This window comes from Diabrotica virgifera, chromosome 5 (genome assembly GCF_917563875.1).
Source record: "Diabrotica virgifera virgifera chromosome 5, PGI_DIABVI_V3a".
NCBI lineage: Eukaryota > Metazoa > Arthropoda > Insecta > Coleoptera > Chrysomelidae > Diabrotica > Diabrotica virgifera.
The window spans coordinates 255906150-255924683 of NC_065447.1; the positions used below are offsets into that span (position 1 = coordinate 255906150).

Consider the following 18534-nt stretch of genomic DNA (forward strand, 5'->3'; position numbering starts at 1 on the left):
CATCAGTGTAAAGTAATAAATTTTAAAAGAATTCGCTGTAAAACGAAATAACTCCTAAACTGTGTAACAATTCACATTGCTTACTCAGAAGAAGGGGTTGGGAGTTGATATGGGACTTAATAGAAGGTAGAGAGATTAAGCACTCAATCGTACTGTGCGATCGGCTCTCATTGTTTTATTCGGAAGCTGGGCGTGGATAAGTTTTAGGGGATAGAAATGGGGAGATCTAACTACCAAAACAAATAGATACCTACAGATGTCCTTTAACTTTTAGAAAACAGAAAGGTCTCTGATAAATTTTTATATGGGCGCCTTCCTGGACTATTGGGCATAACACTTGATAAAAAATTCCTTATGGTTTCTAGGAGGTTGTGTCTTCTCCAAAATTTTAATGTCTCACTCCAAAACATAAAATTTAATCCTTGGAGGAGATTAAAGATGAATGGCGTGGCAAGAAAATGGCTGTCGTCTATCTGGGTAAAAACGGAAAAAATCAGCCCATTGGAACTTGAATTCGCTGGACAAAAGAAAGGGCTGGGTTTATGCACCAACAAAAAATCCATACCATTTACCATAACATTTAACATAAACCATATTTCCGGTAATAAACCATATTACCACAAAATCAGCCCATTGGAACTTGAATTCGCTGGACAAAAGAAAGGGCTGGGTTTATGCACCAACAAAAAATCCATACCATTTACCATAACATTTAACATAAACCATATTTCCGGTAATAAACCATATTACCACAAATACCGGCTTCCAATTTATTTGACACGCAATAAGAGTACGCCACTCCGTATAACAAGTGCAAAAAATATGCCCTCTATTCATAAGGGTACGTTGTAAGAACTATGGAGGACTCTTAAATATGATCCAACACCAATTAATCGCCCAAAGCTAAATCAATCAGTTTCAGACAATTATTTCCTTTCATCCTTGTTTCTGGGACCATTAATCACAAACACAGGTCACTACAGGAAGAAAAAACGTAGATGTGATCTAGCAAAGTCACCGTAGGAAAGATGGCCGAAAAATGAGGTTGGTCAACTGCTTACGGCCGGTTTCACAAAGTAAACTTAACTTGTGGTTAAGAGATAACTAGAGGTTACCCCGATATTATCGATCGGGGTAACCTCTGGTTATCTCTTAACTTTACTTTGTGAAACCGGACCTTAATATTCCCAATAGTGACAGAGCTTCAGATGTCAATCTTGGACCCTAAGACAAGCAGATGCCACTAAAATGTTCTCTTTGAGAAGAAGGTTACGAATTCCGTGGATCGACCACAGGTCAAATCATTCAATTTTAAACGAGTTAAAGTTTAACATACGGCCCTCCGCAAAGTCCATCTTTCAAAATTAAAATACTTTGAACATTTACTTCTTGTATAACTAAATCCTGAAATAATCTGATAATCTGTTCTTTCTTCTTGAGGTGCCATCTCCGCTACGGAGGTTGGATAATCTGTTAATAATTACCAAATGTTATCGTTAAATGTAGAATTTGGATGTTATTTTTATTAAAAGCGATGTGTTTTTCACAACGCAGTATGGTTTGTTCTAAATGACGTTAAATAGCTTTACTCATTTTAACTTTCATAAGTTATAACATAACTAATTTTTGTAGCAAATTTGGATATGTTCTGGCAACTGTACGGTCCGTTCGTTCTGCTTCTCTAACGTCAACTTAAACAAAAACGAACTAGCAAACACGTCAACCGTAATATTTCTGAGTTTGTCTGCTCTCGTAAACTTTTGCACAATTCCACAACTCAATTATACGTTTCTCACTACCGTGTTACCCCTATCCCTATCCCCCTGACGTTTTACGTTCGCATTCTTGTAAATGACAACAGTTAAATCAGTGAGAATGCAGATCCTGAAGCAATGGCCACGGCTTATATGTAGGCCAGGACTTAAACGATATTTTTGATTACACTGCAAAACCTTCTTAAAAAACCAAAAATGAAGCCAAACTGTATATTTAAGCAGAATTATAAAAATAATTCGAAATTGGGACGCTGCAAAGTGGTCCAAAAACCGGAAAGATGGCCAAAATATGAAAGCGTTTTTTGATTTACATGAAATTAGGCATCCAGGGGTTTTTGAGGTCGCTAATTACGAATCCGAAGTCTAAATTGCAAAAAGCAAAATGGCGGATGTAATATGGCGGGTTTATGTGTTTTAAATATATGTAATACCGTCGAAATTTGATATCCGGGCGTGTTTGAGGTTGCTGATTACGAATCCGAAATCGAAATTTCAAAAAACAAAATGGCGGATTCAATCCGTCAATTTTTTATTCCAACTTTAAATTCTATTAATAATCATATGAAAGTCAAAATTAATTTTTACTTTATTTTTCAACAATGCTGTACCTGATCCATTTATCTACGATTTTACCCTAGGATACTGAAATAACTAAAGATCTACAGTCATAACAACTACCTGAATGCTGCGGCATGATTTGTTTATTCTGCGTATTTAACGATTCATATTGAAACTCGTAGCGCAGAGCGCTTGTACAAAAAATTCTCGCAAAACCAAAGGGGCAGATAGTGGCAGCTTTAATCTTAAAGAGATAAATTTAAGCTAAAAGATGGTTGTAGTAACATCTTGAAATTCGATGGAATACATAACTATTTGGCTATCTGATAATTTAATTTTTTCAAAATATATACTTTCTTATTACTTAACTTCAACTTAAAATCTACTAAATATAACACATATACAAATATTTTGATATTATCGCCTTTTATTAGAGATGGCTCCACGAATATCCTCCATTTTGCAGACTTGAATTTGCGCACTTCGTTTTCGAGATACACGCACAAGACTGTGCGTATAAAATACTCGTTATTCTTAACTAATTTTTTTTACTTTTGGCCAGCTTTTCCGGGTTTTGGACCACTATGCGCTGTAGCGACATATTAAAGAAATGAGAAGTCCCAGTTCCGCAAATCTGAAAACCTCTATCGTGGAAAGAATTTCTGTGTACATCCTAAATATCTTCCTTTCATTAAAAAAAATAGTAGGAGTTACTCTGAGAGACACTTTGAAATGAACAACTTAGAGATAAAACAAAGGTAACGGATGTAACGTAGAATAGCAATCATAGGCGCCCATACACACGGCAGGGGGGGGGCCGTGGCCCCCCCCTAGCTTTTCGGGAAAGAAAAAAATTAAATTTATATTACATAAACGTATTTTTGTCAAAACAATATTGGATAATTTTGAGAGATAAATTGTAAACAACATATTTATTAATAAAAAAAAATCACATATTGGGTAGTTATTAATAGTTTAACAGAAAATCTTTGTGTCTGCGACAGTGGTCTGTATGGAATGTGCATAATACACATTTCCCACAATCACGGTATGCTACTAACGAAAACATTGAAAGAGATTAGAGGCGTGGGAAACATATACACTGTAATTGACACCCAAAATTACAAATTAAATGAATCATTGCAATCAATCATACTGCAAAAAAACCATATCAGCAAGAAATTAGATCTCTGATCGATAATCACTAATGAGCCATTTGTCTTTAACAACTGGTATAAAATAGTAATTATATTTTATATTTTGAAAAAATTCATACTGAAAAATAATTTTTAAAATGTATTGAGCATAGTCAAATTTTAGTTTGCAAAAGTATTTTTTTAGTAAGTAGATTATTTTTAAAGTGTTCATTATGGTGAACAGAACAATTTTATTTAAATGAAAAACAGGCGATCTTTCATGATGCATGAGTGTTATATACAGGGTGTCCCAAAAGTAGCGGAAAGGCCGAATAATTCGCGAAATGAACATCGGATCGAAAAACTGAAAAATACATGTTCAATAATTTTCAAAAGTCTATGCGATGACACTAAACAAGTCCACCACTTCAACCCCTGGGTGTGGAGCGGGGGGTAACTTTAAAATCTTAAATGGAACCCCTAATTTTTGTTGCAGATTTGGATTTTCGTTGTAAAAATAAGCAAATTTTATTTGAGCCATTTTGCGAATTGTGGATAGATAGCGCTATAATCGGAAAAAACGGTATATCGTGATACCACAGCAAAATTATAGAAACGGTCTAATATCTCGAGAAATATACTTCCAAATAAAAACTAAAAAACACGTGTTTAATATTTTTCAAAAATCTATAGAATGACACCAAACAGGATTTTTCATTCCACACTCCGGAGGTGGGGTGAAAGTTAACTTTAAAATCTTAAATAGGAACCCCCGTTTTTTCTTGCAGATTGAGTTTCCTCCTCAAAAAATAAGTAACATTTATTCGAACTTTTTTAGAATTGTTGACTTGACGGATGGCGCTATATTCGGAAAATGCGATTTATTTGCGCCATCTATCAAAAATTCTAAAAATGTTTGGAATATGTGTGCCTTATTTTTCATAAGGATTCTATATCTGCAAAAATAAAGGGGGCTCCTTTTTAAGATTTTAAAGTAAAAACGTTAGTTTTATATATATAATAGACACACACTCATGGTTAGTCTGCTCGCCAAAGTTGAAGGGAAGGCTTTGCAAGCATTGTATTCTTTTCAAACGGGTTTTAAAGAGAGGCCCAACTTTTGTGGTACCCATGACATTTCCATTTAAAAACTTGGTCTAGTGTTTAAATGTATGAGTAATTCCTCACAACAGGGTTCAAACTAGGTTTTTTAGGTGGTTTAAACTACAGTAGACTCCCTCTATAACGAGAACTGAAATGGTGAATTAATTATCTCGTTATAAGCGGATCTCGTTATATCAAACAATAATAATAATGAAATTTTTTGATGCCTCTTACGTAGTTTATTATGTGTCGATGGTCAACCTGAACAGTGAACAATGAGACTTCGCCGCCATAGATTGTAAATTTCCTATAGTATTCAATATCGGTCGATAAACAGGCAGATGTTTATTACAGGTGGCCGAGTTTATTATAGCACTGGCCTCGATAATAAGACAGACGTTGGGCATTTCTATGTACAGGTAGTTAAGGCATTTATTTATTTATGACCATTACAACGCTAAAAACAGGTAAAGACAAGTATTCTTCGATTTAAATTTTCCTCGTTATAACCAAATATGCCTCGTTATAGAGCGTTATAGTTCAATAGGGATTTCATGGGACACCTAATGTACCTCGTTATAAGCGAAACCTCGTTATATCCGTGTTCGTTATAGAGAGAGTCTACTGTATATATTGTCATCCGAAATATACAAAATGTAATGTGCAACATCTTCACGTTTGGCCCCCCCCTAAAAATTTTTATATGGGCGCCCTTGATAGCAATGACTAAAACTATTTTTATGAAAATGAAGTCATTTCCTTGCAATAATCATCTCAGTTTAGAACTAAGACAAAGAATGGTTAAGTGCTATATTTAGTCTGTACTTTTCTATGGTGCAGAAGTGTGGACGCTAAAAGTATCGATCATGAACAGAATTGAAGCATTGGAAATGTGGATTCATAGACGGATGCTGAAGATACCCTGGACAGCAAGGAAAACTAACGAAGTATGTACTAAGGAGTGTCAACAAAGATAGAGAACTGCTAAAGACTGTTAAACATCGAAAAATGTCTTATCTGGAACATATAGTGAGGGGAAGTCGATATAAAATATTACAACTGATCCTTAAAGGCAAAATACAGGGCCGTAGATGTGTAGGAAGAAAACATATTTCTTGGTTTAAAAGTATTCGTGAATGGACTCAGATATCAAATGCAGTGATCGCCAACGTCGGATAATTCTGATATGGCACGTGAAGAAGAAGAAGAAGAACGGGTATAACAGAAATAATCACAGCATTAACATGGAACTACGCAAGAATATATTGCACGAATATAAAAAACGAAAAATGGAATGGAAAACCATAAAATGAAGATACTCTGAAGGGAAAAGAAGAAAAAGAACATCCATATAAGGAGACGGCACGATTACCTAAAAGAGATAGCAGATAAAACGTGGATGAGAACAACAAACAACATATAATATACACTCACCGGCACAAAATTCCGCCACCCAAAATTTTTTATTAAGTTTGACAATTAACTTTACAATACCAATACAACTTTATTATATGTGCTCCGATTTTCAAGTTCATCATTCTTGGACCAGTTTGTAGGTACATGTATTGGTATTGTTTGGTATTATTCCGGTAACAAAAGATGACACAGCAGTATGAATTCATTCTTCATATGCATTCTAATACTAACACAGCACACATCAGATGGTAAGGTCTCTCGACCTTACCATGATAAAATTTTTGTTATATATAATGTAGTTTTTCGTGAAAGTCTTTTGTGCTTGTAATATACATGTTTTTTCAATTTTTCCGACAAGAACAGTAAGAATTGACCAACTTTTTTCAACAGACAAGGTTTTTTTCTATATTTTTTCCATCATTAAAAAAACTGCACAAGTAATAGAAGTATTTTTTGTATATCGTACATGGGATCCATCTCTCTTCATAGTGGTATTTTGAACCTTTTGACCATAGCTCCGAAGATGGCTTTATAAGCCGAAAGCGCTCAGCTAGGAATTATTTGTTTTACACACTTCAAAAGTACACTTTCCCTGTTCACCCTTTAAATTAAAATTATCTTATTAAAATCTCTTGCTTTCTTTGCTCTCTGTTTGGCTGTTTTATTTATCTTTGCTTCGCCTTCCCTGGTATCAAGTTGATCGTATAGGTTTGAATACGCTGCTGCTTTAGCTTTTGCTACTGCTACTTTCGCTTCCTTTTTGGCGACCATATAGTTTTGAAGATCTACATATGTCCGATCTGGTTTCTTGCCACTTTTTATATAATTTTCCCTTCTCTTTTATTTTTCCTTGTACTTCATTTGACCACCACCCAGTCTCTTTATCCTCAAACTTCTTTCCTGACGTTTTTACAAGTATTTCAATAGCCGTCTCTCTAATAATATTGGCCATTTTTCTCCAAATTGTGTTAGGGCTTCCTTTCATGTTCCAACATATTCTTTCTACTATTCTTTCCCTGAATAGACCTTCTTTCTCATCTTTTAGCATCCACCACTTGATGTTTTGTGGTCCTCTCCGATATTTTTGTTTAGTTTCGCTTTTTACGTCGATGTCCAGAACCAGCGGCTTATGTTGTTGGCTTACTGTCTACTAACTCGCTGTTGGGCGTAAAAAAGGGGACAAGTCAATTTTTGATGAAAACGGGATTAACTCAAATATAGGTTGAAAAAAGTATGTTTTAATTGTGTGTAAAAGGGGACTAGTCAATGTAGCTGAATTTGTATGTAAAGTTGATTGTTCCAAAAGAGGCACTTACAAAATAGTACATAAAGTTTAGTGTAAAAAGGGATATGTTAACATATTCCTTTTGGCACTGCCCATATCAGTATTTCTCTTAGTGAATAATGAGACAACTTGACTTGCCCCCTTATTCACGGTTAGCTTTTAATGTAGCGAGCAACCAACTTAACACACATAACCTATAAATTAGTATGCAAAACGAGTCATAGTTGTGATTATTATTGCAAAATAAAAATATTTGTTTAAATTTAGTAATACCAATATAATAAGTGAAAATTAAAAAATGTCTAGAGGAAAACAAATTCTAAATATGCTAAATGCCGATGGTAAGTAAAATAATAATTTATTTTTCACTGGTAGTGGTAGAATATTTTTACTGTAATCTAAAATTATCCAGTTGTTTCTGTATGTATAATGTGTACACAGAATAAATAAAATAAATGGGATATTGTTTTACAGATGAACAAGAGAATGTTCGTATATATTGTTCAGATAAGGAAACTGTATTAGAAAATTGCAATAAAAGATGTACAAATGCTGACAATTACTTGGAAGGGATTATACCAATGCAGAAAACCTTTCCTCCTGGTAAGTAATAAATAATTTTATTAAAAGTGGGTACACGTAATACAAACTATGGAAGAAATTATATGAACAAAAACAAAATGCGCATTTAGTGTCGTTCTTTTGTTGTTTGCTAATAAAAATTTTATTAGCTAATTTTATTTTTGTTGCATTTTAGAGCAACATGCCCGAGATGAGTCTGAGATGTCCTACGCCAGTAGCGTTGCTGCATCACTTCCAGATGAAATTCAGGATCTATTAGATTTTTCATCAGATGATAGTATTGCAGATCCAAATTTTGTCCCTGCGCAGGATGAAAAATATGATAGCTTTGCCGCGGACAGCGATATAGTAGAAAGAAAAAAAAGAACAGCCAATTCAGAAGAAGATATAAATAATACTGCAGTAGACAAATATAACTTAGACGGGCAAGTCCACGAGAAAGTTAAAAAACGCACGAACAAAGAAACGAGAAAAATGAGACAAGAGAGACGAGAAAAACGAAATTTTGGTAAGGCGTATGTTACAAGAACTGGAAAAGAGATTAAAGAAAAAACTATGCAAGAACTGAAATTATGTAGAAATAAGTGCAAGGAAAAAATAAAGGACGAAGTTCGCTTGCAACTTTTTAAAGAATTCTGGGAAATGGGAAGCTACAATCGTAGGTTAGAATATATAGCTGCTCTCATGGATGTTAAAGAGAAGAGTTCTATGCGAATTAGGTGTTCTGACCCAAGCAAACAACGGTACCGACAGCATACCATAATTTATCATTTCCCTCTTGATGGCGTTCGTTCTGTTGCTTGCAAGGACTGTTTTATGAAAACTTATAATATTAGTAAGAAATTCATAGAAGTTATAGTAGCGAAAAAATGTTCTCAAATATCAGGCGTAATGACATTAGACCAACGAGGATATCATGAAAATCGGAAGAAGGTATCAGATGATGAAAAAATAAGGGCAAGGGATCACATTTTATCTATCCCCTTATATGAAAGTCACTATACAAGAAGGCAGTCATCGAGGAAATATTTACCTTCAAACTACACACTCACTGCTATTTATGAAGCTTACAAGAAGATTTACCCACATAATTTTATTAATCGTAAAATGTACCAAAACATATTTCACAGCCTTAACATCACTATAAAGAAACCTAAGAAAGACACATGCGGTAAATGTGACAAATTAAAAATGAAAATTACTATGTGCAAGAATGAGGATGAAATAAAACTACTAAAAGAAGAGTTAAACGAACACCATTTACAAGCTGATCAAGGATATAAAAACAAAGAAGACGATAAATTTCTGACTAAGGATAATGCTAAAATGAAAACTATTACTTTTGATCTCCAGCAATGCCTGCCAACACCAGACCTCCACAGTGGTGAGTCGTTTTACAAGAGGCAATTGTGGACATTTAATCTTACAGTTCACGACTGTGATAACTCACAAGCCCACTGCTATTTATGGCATGAATCTTTAGCAAAACGGGGCGGAAATGAAATTAGTTCCTGCCTATATCAATACCTAACAAAAGATTTAGATCCTAAAGTTGAACACGTAATAATGTATTCAGACTGCTGTCCTGGCCAGAATAAGAACAGGCTCATAACAGCAGCTTGTTTAACTGCTTTACAATGCTCTGCAAATTTAAAAATTATTGAACACAAGTTTTTAATACCAGGCCATACACATATGGAGTGCGATACGGATCATGGTTTAATAGAAAAAAAGAAGAAAAAATTTAGTAGTCAAATAGAACATCCACATGATTGGGCTCACCTAATTCGGCAAGTAGGGAGGAAACGTCAATTTTTAGTTACAGAAATGCAGCGCTCTGCGTTTCTTACTTTTGGTGGCTTATTTAATTCTGTATTACAGTCGGAAAAATGAAAGAATACCCATGAACGAACATATAAAACACGCTGTATTTTCCTGTCACCGTGTCACAAAGAAAATTGTCTAATGCAAGTACATGTAACAATAATTATTACATGTACTTGCGCTGGCCAATTTTTTGTGTGACACGGTGACAGGAAAATACAGCGTGTTTTATATGTTCGTTCATGGGTATTCTTTCATTTTTCCTACTATAGTTAACCGCAAAACTGATACTCAAAATAACAAGATAAACTGGAGACAATTTCGTTGGTTACGGTATGAAAAATCTAACCAGTTTCAATACAAGTTGTCCTTTGACAAAGAAGAAACTTTTAAGACCGTAGATTTAGAAAAGAGGGAAAAAGCGGCTATAAATTTATTACCCAAGGAGGCATATAACAAGCCTGTGCCGATAACGATAGAAAAGAAAAAGCACCTGATGGACTTACTGCCGTATATATCAGAATCACTGTGGGACTTTTACAAAAATCTACCCACAGATAAAGACTTAGCTGATGTGCTCCCGGATTCATCAACTTCTGACGACGATTAAAAGTTTGAAGTATCTTGTAGCTAGATTTGTATGCATAAGTAATTTATGTTTAATGTTTTTAGTACATAAATATAATGTAGCACTTAAGTAAGCTTGTATTAACGTAATAAAATTTTCCATTATCCTGTGTTATCGTTATTATGTTCAACTACAAAGGGGGTAAGTCATGTGAGTATTTGTGAAAAACGAGGTAAGTCAAACAAATATCGTTTTAAACATATTTTTTCCCAAATACTTAGCAAAAAAATCTTAATCCATGTAGGAAAAGAACATGTAAAAACAAATTTCAAGTAGATTATCATTCAAAACATCTGTAAAAAAACATCATTTTTTTGTAAAATTTTAAATAGTGTTTTTCTCGTTTTCACATTTTATGACTTGTCCCCCTTTTCACGCGCAACAGCGAACTATTACCTTGCAGTCCTTGCATTCACGTATGTTTTCTTTCCTTATCATGAAGTAGTCTATTTGTGGTTGATGTTGTCCACTTTTGTAGGTAATAAGTTGAGTTTCTCTCTTAAACCTTATACCTATGCACTTATATTATGATTAAAATAAAAACTATATTCTCTTCGATGTCTATTATAATGCCACTTTTCCTGACAACATTTCTCTATGAAATTAGTTAAATACATGGCCTAAAACTCTCGCATGATCTTGTTCCTTCAGCTCTAATTGCGAGACGTCTCACTTGACGCGACTGTTGCACTCTATAACTTGTTTGTATAGTAACTCCAACCGACACGGAAACGTGCGGTGCGCGGTGGTAGGTACCTCCACTCTTCGGCACTAAAAACAAACTTTGAAGGATGGTCTATCGTCCTTTGCATAGCAGTTTATAATTAACGAGGACTAGAACGTTGCATAACCTCTAGAATTAGAGTTAGTGTCGTCAAAGTCGCAACAAGCCAATTATTTAAATCGGATTGTCAGCGGCCGCGTAAGAACTTTGAGGGCTTAAAGGACTTGGAGTACAACTTATTGTTTCTTCGGCTTAGCCACAGCTGCAGTTTGTGTTTATTTGTTAAGTTTGTCGCAGGTTTTTGTGTTATTTGAGTACTTATTTACATGAATAAAGTATATAAATTGTTGAGGTATTTACTGTTTAAAACGGTGTAGACGTTTGCCAACTTTATATAAATATTAATTCATCATCATGGCATCTACACTCCTAGCGGAGTGATTGCCACCCTCTATGGGCTCTTCCGATTCGTTTGTCGTGGTGAATCAATCCGCATTAACATTTTGGTTTTACAATTGATTGTGTGACGTGGCATCTTCTACAATTTTTCTCCATTCGTTCCTGTTTTTGCTTATGGTTACCCATTCTCTGACTCGCATCTTATTAAGGTCCTAGACTGTCTGGCTCTCCCATCTGGTTTTGGATTTTCCTCGTGGTCTGCCTGATACTAAAATTAGGTAGACCACGAGATTTTCCTCCATATGGTAATTTTCTCGATAACTGCTTGTAGATTTCTCCTTTCTATATGTCCCATCCACATGAGTCTTCTCCTTTCAAAAATTGTCTTACTTCGTGGTTCATCAGTTTTCTAAATTCATTATTACCTAGGGTTAGTGGTTTACCAGGGGAAGTTTTAATTGTGGAACAGGTTAAAAATTTGGAACGTCAGACTACGAAAACGTCAGATGTATTTTGTCCGACAGAGCTTCCAATTGATTTGTTACCCTTTCATTAAACTCTCATACAAAAATCAAAATGCCATTACTAACCAACATGATTCCTGACATTTGACATGTTCTTCGTGTTCCACTCATTAAAATGCCCAGTTGGTGATAAACATCAGTCTGATTTTTGCATGAGAGTTTAATGAAAGGGCAGCAAATCAATTGGAAGTTCTGTCCGACAAAATACTTCTGACGTTCCAAATTTTTAACATGTTCCACTATTAAAACTTCCCCTGTTCCAGTGTTCCCATATATCAAAGTTTGTCCGACTAGACACCGTTAAGCTATTAACAAATTTTCGGCTTGCTATTAATCAACTTTTTTTTCTTATGCGGGATCCAGACCTATCATATGTACGATTATATGTTTAAAAAAAATTAGATGAATTGAGTAGTTGGATAGCAAATCAATTATCCTCGTACACAACATCACGAAACCGATATCAAGTCGAAACCGAAAATCAAGATATCCTGAGTATAATTTATGATTAGCTGGCACGAGAACCAATTAGTAGAGAACTGTTTATTTCATTGTTATTTCGCCAGAAATCACAGAGAAAGATTCCGTTTTCCGTTATTCTTCAGCCCTAATGTATAATCGATAAGTTTAGGACTTCGCTTCGGTTATCGTTTTTGAGACGGTAATTTATTTAAAAGGCATTTAACGCTTTTTGAAATCTTGCTTGTAATCTGCTCAGCCAGAACTGTGAAAAAACTGTTCTGATTTAGTTACTGGAACACTTAAAAACGCATCTTTCTTTTTTAATTCAGTAAAGACTGGTAGTAATTTTGAATTTTTTTGTTTCAGAAATATGAAGTTTTGGAGTTATTTGCTGATATTTCTTATAAAAGGTAAGGTACAATACGAAATTGTAACAATATGTCCTATATTCTTTAGTGCTGGTATTTCCAACCGCACTTAAGCCAAAACTTACTTTAAGCCTCAGCTTAAACTTAGATGCCTGTATTTCCACTTCAATTTGAGGCTTAGGCATAATGAGGCTTAAACCAAATAATTTTAAGCTCGCGCTTAAAATTAAGCCTCCGCTACGCGTCGGGCAGTAAACGTCATTCTCGGGACGAAAAGTAGCACTTTTCTCCCTTGTTATACAAATAGCTATATTTCAACAATGCTTGGTATATTTATTTTACAACAATAAACTTACATTCCAATTTGACATTTTTAGAAATATATCCAATAAACAAAATTACATAGACGGATCTTCTATTGCTTATTCAATATAACACTAAAACATCATCATCATCATTCTCTTTGCCTTATCCCTACGCGGGGTCGGCTTCCCTACAAAATTCCCTACTTTCTCCACAAAATTTTATCTTGGGTGATATCAATGTTAATCCCCTTTACCAACATGTCCTGCCTTATCGTCTCCCCCCAGGTCTTCTTTGGTCTTCCTCTCCTACTTCTTCCAGGAATCTGCACTTCAGCTAATCTTCGTATTGGGTGATTAACGTCTCGACGTTGAAAATGACCAAACCATCTTAACCTATGCTCTCTCATTTTGGCATCAATTGGTGCCACACCTAGACTTCCCCTAATATACTCATTTCTAATTTTATCCTTCTTTGTCACTCCACTCATCCATCTAAGCATTCTCATTTCCACCACATACATTCGTTGTTCCTCTTTCTTTTTCACTGCCCAACATTCAGTTCCGTACATCATAGCCGGTCTTATGGCTGTTTTATAGAATTTTCCCTTCAGCTTCATTGGAATTTTTCTGTCACACAACACACCACTCGCTTCTTTCCACTTCATCCATCCATTTTCCTGGACTTACTTACTGACTTACTGCGTGGCGTTACAACCCTTTGTGGGATTTAGCCGACTCGGCTAACCTACATCCAATTCTCCATGCCCATAGTGTTCAGGTCTCCTGCTATATTATCTCACCACCGGAGTCGAGGGTGTCCGCCTGGTCTTCTTCCAGTTGGGACTTCCTCCCACACCAGTCTTATTGTTCTTTGGTCAAAATGTCTTCTGAGGTGTCCTGTCCATTGGAGTGGTAAAGTTCTTCGAGCTCTTTGTTAGTTCTTATCCTATATTATCCTGATGCTTCATCCAGCACAGGCTCAAAGATCTTCTTTAGGATTTTTCTTTCCAAAACACGTAGTCTCTCTTCGTTTGCTTTTGTTATCGTCCAAGTTTCGCTTCCATACATCACAACGGGTTATATGATTGTTTTATACGTCCATTTTCCTGAGCGCGTTTACAAATATGTCTATGTCTGAGGATGTTCAAAGCAGCCTAAACCTTTTTCATTTTTTTTTTCAATGTCCACGTTTCTGACGCGTAAGTTATGACGAGCTTGTTAAGAGTTATATTTTCGTTCTTTTTGTGACTGTGTTTGATGTTAAAAGTTTCTTTAATCCATAGTATGCTCTATTTGCTAGATATAGGTATAAGTCTGTCGATATCTGCAGTTATTGTGTTACTTTGGTAGATTTGTGATCCTACATACATATAGGAACTCTTTTACTTTTTCGAAAGTATTATATGTTCCAAACGTTAGATCTTTTGGGTTTTGCTACTTGCTTATTGTTATTTTTGTTTGCCTTCATATACTTTATTTTATTGGTGTTAACGTGTAGCCCCATTCTTTTTGCTGCTGCTTCCTTTGCCATGAACTATTGGACCAGGTCCGCCTTCCTTCTTGTTATGATATCGATGTGACATCCGCATACGATAGTATTTTTACACTCCTACTAATAATGGTTCCTCTTGTTTTTATTCCACATTCTCTAGAACAATGTTGCTCTCAATGTTGCTCAATGCTCTCCCTGTAGAAGTCGTATTTGTGTCTGGAAAGTTCTTGATATTTCATTATGCACTCTAACCTTACATTCGACTGTTGAGATGGTTTCTTTTACCAATTTTACTAAGTGTATTGGTATATTGAATGCTACCTTGGCTTTGTATAGTACATTTCTGTCTACACTATTTTTGGCCCATATTCTGAATTTTAATAGTTACTTTTAGCAACTAAAAAACGAACAAAAGCAAAGAAACCAATTATATGAGTTATTCTAAAAGTTTAAAACGGCAAGTTTTATTTTATGGTAATGGAGATATCCGTGACGTTATAAGAAGCAACTCCTAATTAACATTGTGCAACCTGATTCCAGAACTAGCGTAAACATTAATTATTCCGCCGTATTTGATTAAAAATTTTCCTAATGAAAGTTCCTTTAGCACTTTGAGTGGATAATTGAAAAACTTCCCGGATCTGTTTATGTATAGATTAGCGCAAAACTCGTTAGAATATTTTATTAACAGTAGTGCATTTCGATGTAGACAGCTTTGGACGGCTAATTTTATACTATATAGGTTACGAATAAAATATAAGTTGTATTGAATATGTATTAGATTATTAAGAAAATAATACAAGGATGTTAAAAAAAAGGTTAATGAGACTTTCGTGAGGTTCGAGAAGGAAGCAGAGAAGATGGGGCTCCTAATCAATGAAAATAAACCTAAATATATGTATATCTTCTTCTTCTTCTTATACTTGTTGTAGATCTGTCGATCTGTTAATTCCGACGTTGAAGTATTTCTTGAGAGGTAGACTGCCAGCTATCTCTCCATCTTTTTGGTGGTCTACCCGGTGGACGCTTGCCTGCTGGTTTTCTTTCTGGAGCAATTCTTGGTAGTCTGTGCTCCTCCATTCTTTTTACATGACTGAACCATTCTCTTCGTCTTTGCCTGCCCCATCTGACTGCATCTTGCACGCCGCATTGTTCCCTGATGATGTTGTTTCGTATTCTATCTCTTCTTGTCTTCCCTGCTATTGCTCTTAGTGTCTTCATTTCGGTTGTCCGTGGCATGCTTTTGGTTTTATTGGTGTCTTCTCTTGATTCAATGCCATAGGTGATAACAGGTCTGATGCAAGTTTTATAAATTCTAACTTTGCTGTCCATTCTCATATATGGGTTATTCCAGACCACATGTCTCAAACATCCGGACAAGACAGCGGCCTTGTTAATTTGTCTTCTAAGGTCTCTGGCTGGGTCATGATAACTTGATAACTCTACACCTAGATATTTGAACTAGTTTAGCTGTTCTATGGATTTCCCCTCTACCACTAGCTTGCATCTAATTGGGTCTTTCGCAATGGTAATGCATTTTGTTTTCTGCCTGGATATATTCATGTTGAGTCGTCGACATGCTTGATAGAATCGATAAAGTTGTCTTTGTAGGTCATCCTCGTCCTCTGCAATCAGAGCTGCATCATCCGCATAGCACACTATACTGATTCTACTGTGGCCGGGTCTGTATCCTAGTTGTAGCGATTCCACATCTTCTATTATTTCATCCATTAGCATATTGAATAGAAATGGACTGATGCTGTCTCCCTGCCTGATTCCTCCTGGTGTTGATATGTTGGCCGTAGTGATGTCGTTTGTTTTAATTTTTGTTGTGTTGTTATTGTTCATTTGTTTTATGACTTCAACAATGTTTGCCAGTATCCTTTTTTTTTGTATATATTCAAAAGTTGTTTCTACCCACCGAAAACGTGTACCCAGGAAATCCGGGGTAGCAAATATTCAAAACATGTGTTTTTACCTACCTCACAGAAATTTCGAAGAAATTTCCTCTTAGTCCTGATAGGCGAGGCAGTGATAATTTGAATGTGGTCACGCATAGGGATGATACAAATGAGCATTTTTCGGTAACAGTTACGTTACGTTCCGGTTCCATATTCATACTTGTTCCAAATACTAGTTACTTTTTAACCTAGTATTTTTTATATTTTCCTGTCACAGAGTCGCAGTCGGTTTTGATGCCACAGCTACCGATTTTTCGGTAGATCTACTACAAACAAAATAAAACTAAAATACTTCTAGACTAGAATATAGTAAAACGAAGGAACCAATATGATACATTCATATCTGGCATACCCCACCGTAAACCGTAATAATCCCGAGCCCGTAGGACCCGAAAAACCTCAGTAAAACTACCTACAAAGTAATACCCTGCCCACAAAATGTAACTGAAACTGTTCCCAGTGCGTATCAGGTACTTATTACAAATACCACCACAGCGCGTATCGAGTAACGATTATAGACCTTATTGTATTGTCTACAAGTACCAGTTAAATACCACCGGATTTGAACAAATGGAACTGGAACTAGTATTTTAGAAAACCGGTAACTGTTACGTTACGTTATATGGTCATACCTATTACGAAATACCTGTTCCTAGTATTTCGTATCATCTCTAGTCACGCAGTCAGTATCAATTTGTAATTCAGAGTAGCTGGACACCGCTTTAGTTTAGAGTTTTGGCTAAAAAACTCTCACGTATTTGTAGTACAAAACTAGAATTCGGTTAGTCTGGTCGACGCATTTATTGTTTAGTTTCATCTCTCACGTATTAGTGAAAAAGTAAGAACTTTTCGTTTGGGATGAGGTAAATGGTGAACAAAATATGCTGTGTAAAGTCACGCATAAGTAAGTCAATAAAAAAGTGTTACAATCAACAGAACTTATGTATCTTTATAGTATTTACAATTGAAGCTATTAATGCAAGAAGGTGTTAACCAGCAAATTAATAATGTGAGATAATTAAGTTCAAAGTTTATTGACTAGAACTTTTTTGCTAATAATTCAATTTGCATTTTACAAAAACAAGTGTTAAGTAAATGAAACCACAATTTTTTGAGGATACATATAGTCCTATAAATCAATAAGACTAAGAGAGTTTTTATAAAAATTACGAAAAAAATGTAAGTTAACACCTTTTTGTACAAACATATTTTTACATTTGAGAATCAAATAACACATAAAAAGGAGTTCAAAAAAGTTTATTGTTAAAAAAACTAGAAAATTTGTGTAACTTATAGTTAATAAAAAAAGGATTTAATTATCGTCTTCTTTTCTGAGGCCATGGTAAAAAGCCCGGAAGTTTTCTGGAATGTATGGCATTTGCTGTTGAATATTTTCATATTTTTTAGATGCTATTGGCCTACTTTTATTCACTGGCCATAAGATTTCACCTGTACTTGAAGTTGACTGGCGCGTTGCAGTTCCTTTACTTTTTAAAATGGAAACTTCTTTCCAATTGTCATCATCATTTAGAGAATATCTGTACTTTGTTTTACCAAATTCCGTAATTTTTATCCACTTTACATTCTTTAAATGATATTTTTTCACCATTGTCAGCTTTTTTTTATTTATTAGTTTCAATTTATTAGGAATTGTTTTACATCCACAAACTTATCTTCCATTCTAATAATATGAAAAGGAGTTTTTCTCCTGCACTGTACCATGGTGTTTACATACTCATCCACTGTGTAAATATTCTGATGCTTTCTTACTTTTTCGAAAGCAAACAAAATCCCGGTCGGAATCCATAAATGTATAGCCCACTTCAGGGAATTTTTTATGTTCTATTGTATCAAAAACACCTTGTTTTATCAAGTAATGCCAAACACATATAATAAACCAGTTTTTGTTTTGACCACCTGCTGAGTCACTCCAGACTACAAGATGTTTTTGCTATGGTTTCAGAGTGGTTAAGAATGCTAGCAGGCAACTT

General features: G+C 35.1%; 1 protein-coding gene across 8 annotated transcripts in view; it reads left to right on the top strand.

Annotated features, from left to right (window-relative positions):
- The window catches only part of LOC114326119 (cadherin-87A), a 1008603-nt gene that overhangs the window by 720410 nt on the left and 269659 nt on the right, over nt 1-18534 (top strand). For all 8 annotated transcript variants that reach the window (XM_050651140.1, XM_050651141.1, XM_050651145.1 and 5 more), the window contains one exon: nt 12784-12827. In XM_050651140.1, coding sequence (XP_050507097.1) covers nt 12788-12827 — 40 coding nt within the window. In that variant the 5' untranslated portion in view covers nt 12784-12787. The remainder of the gene's footprint in view (nt 1-12783; nt 12828-18534) is intronic.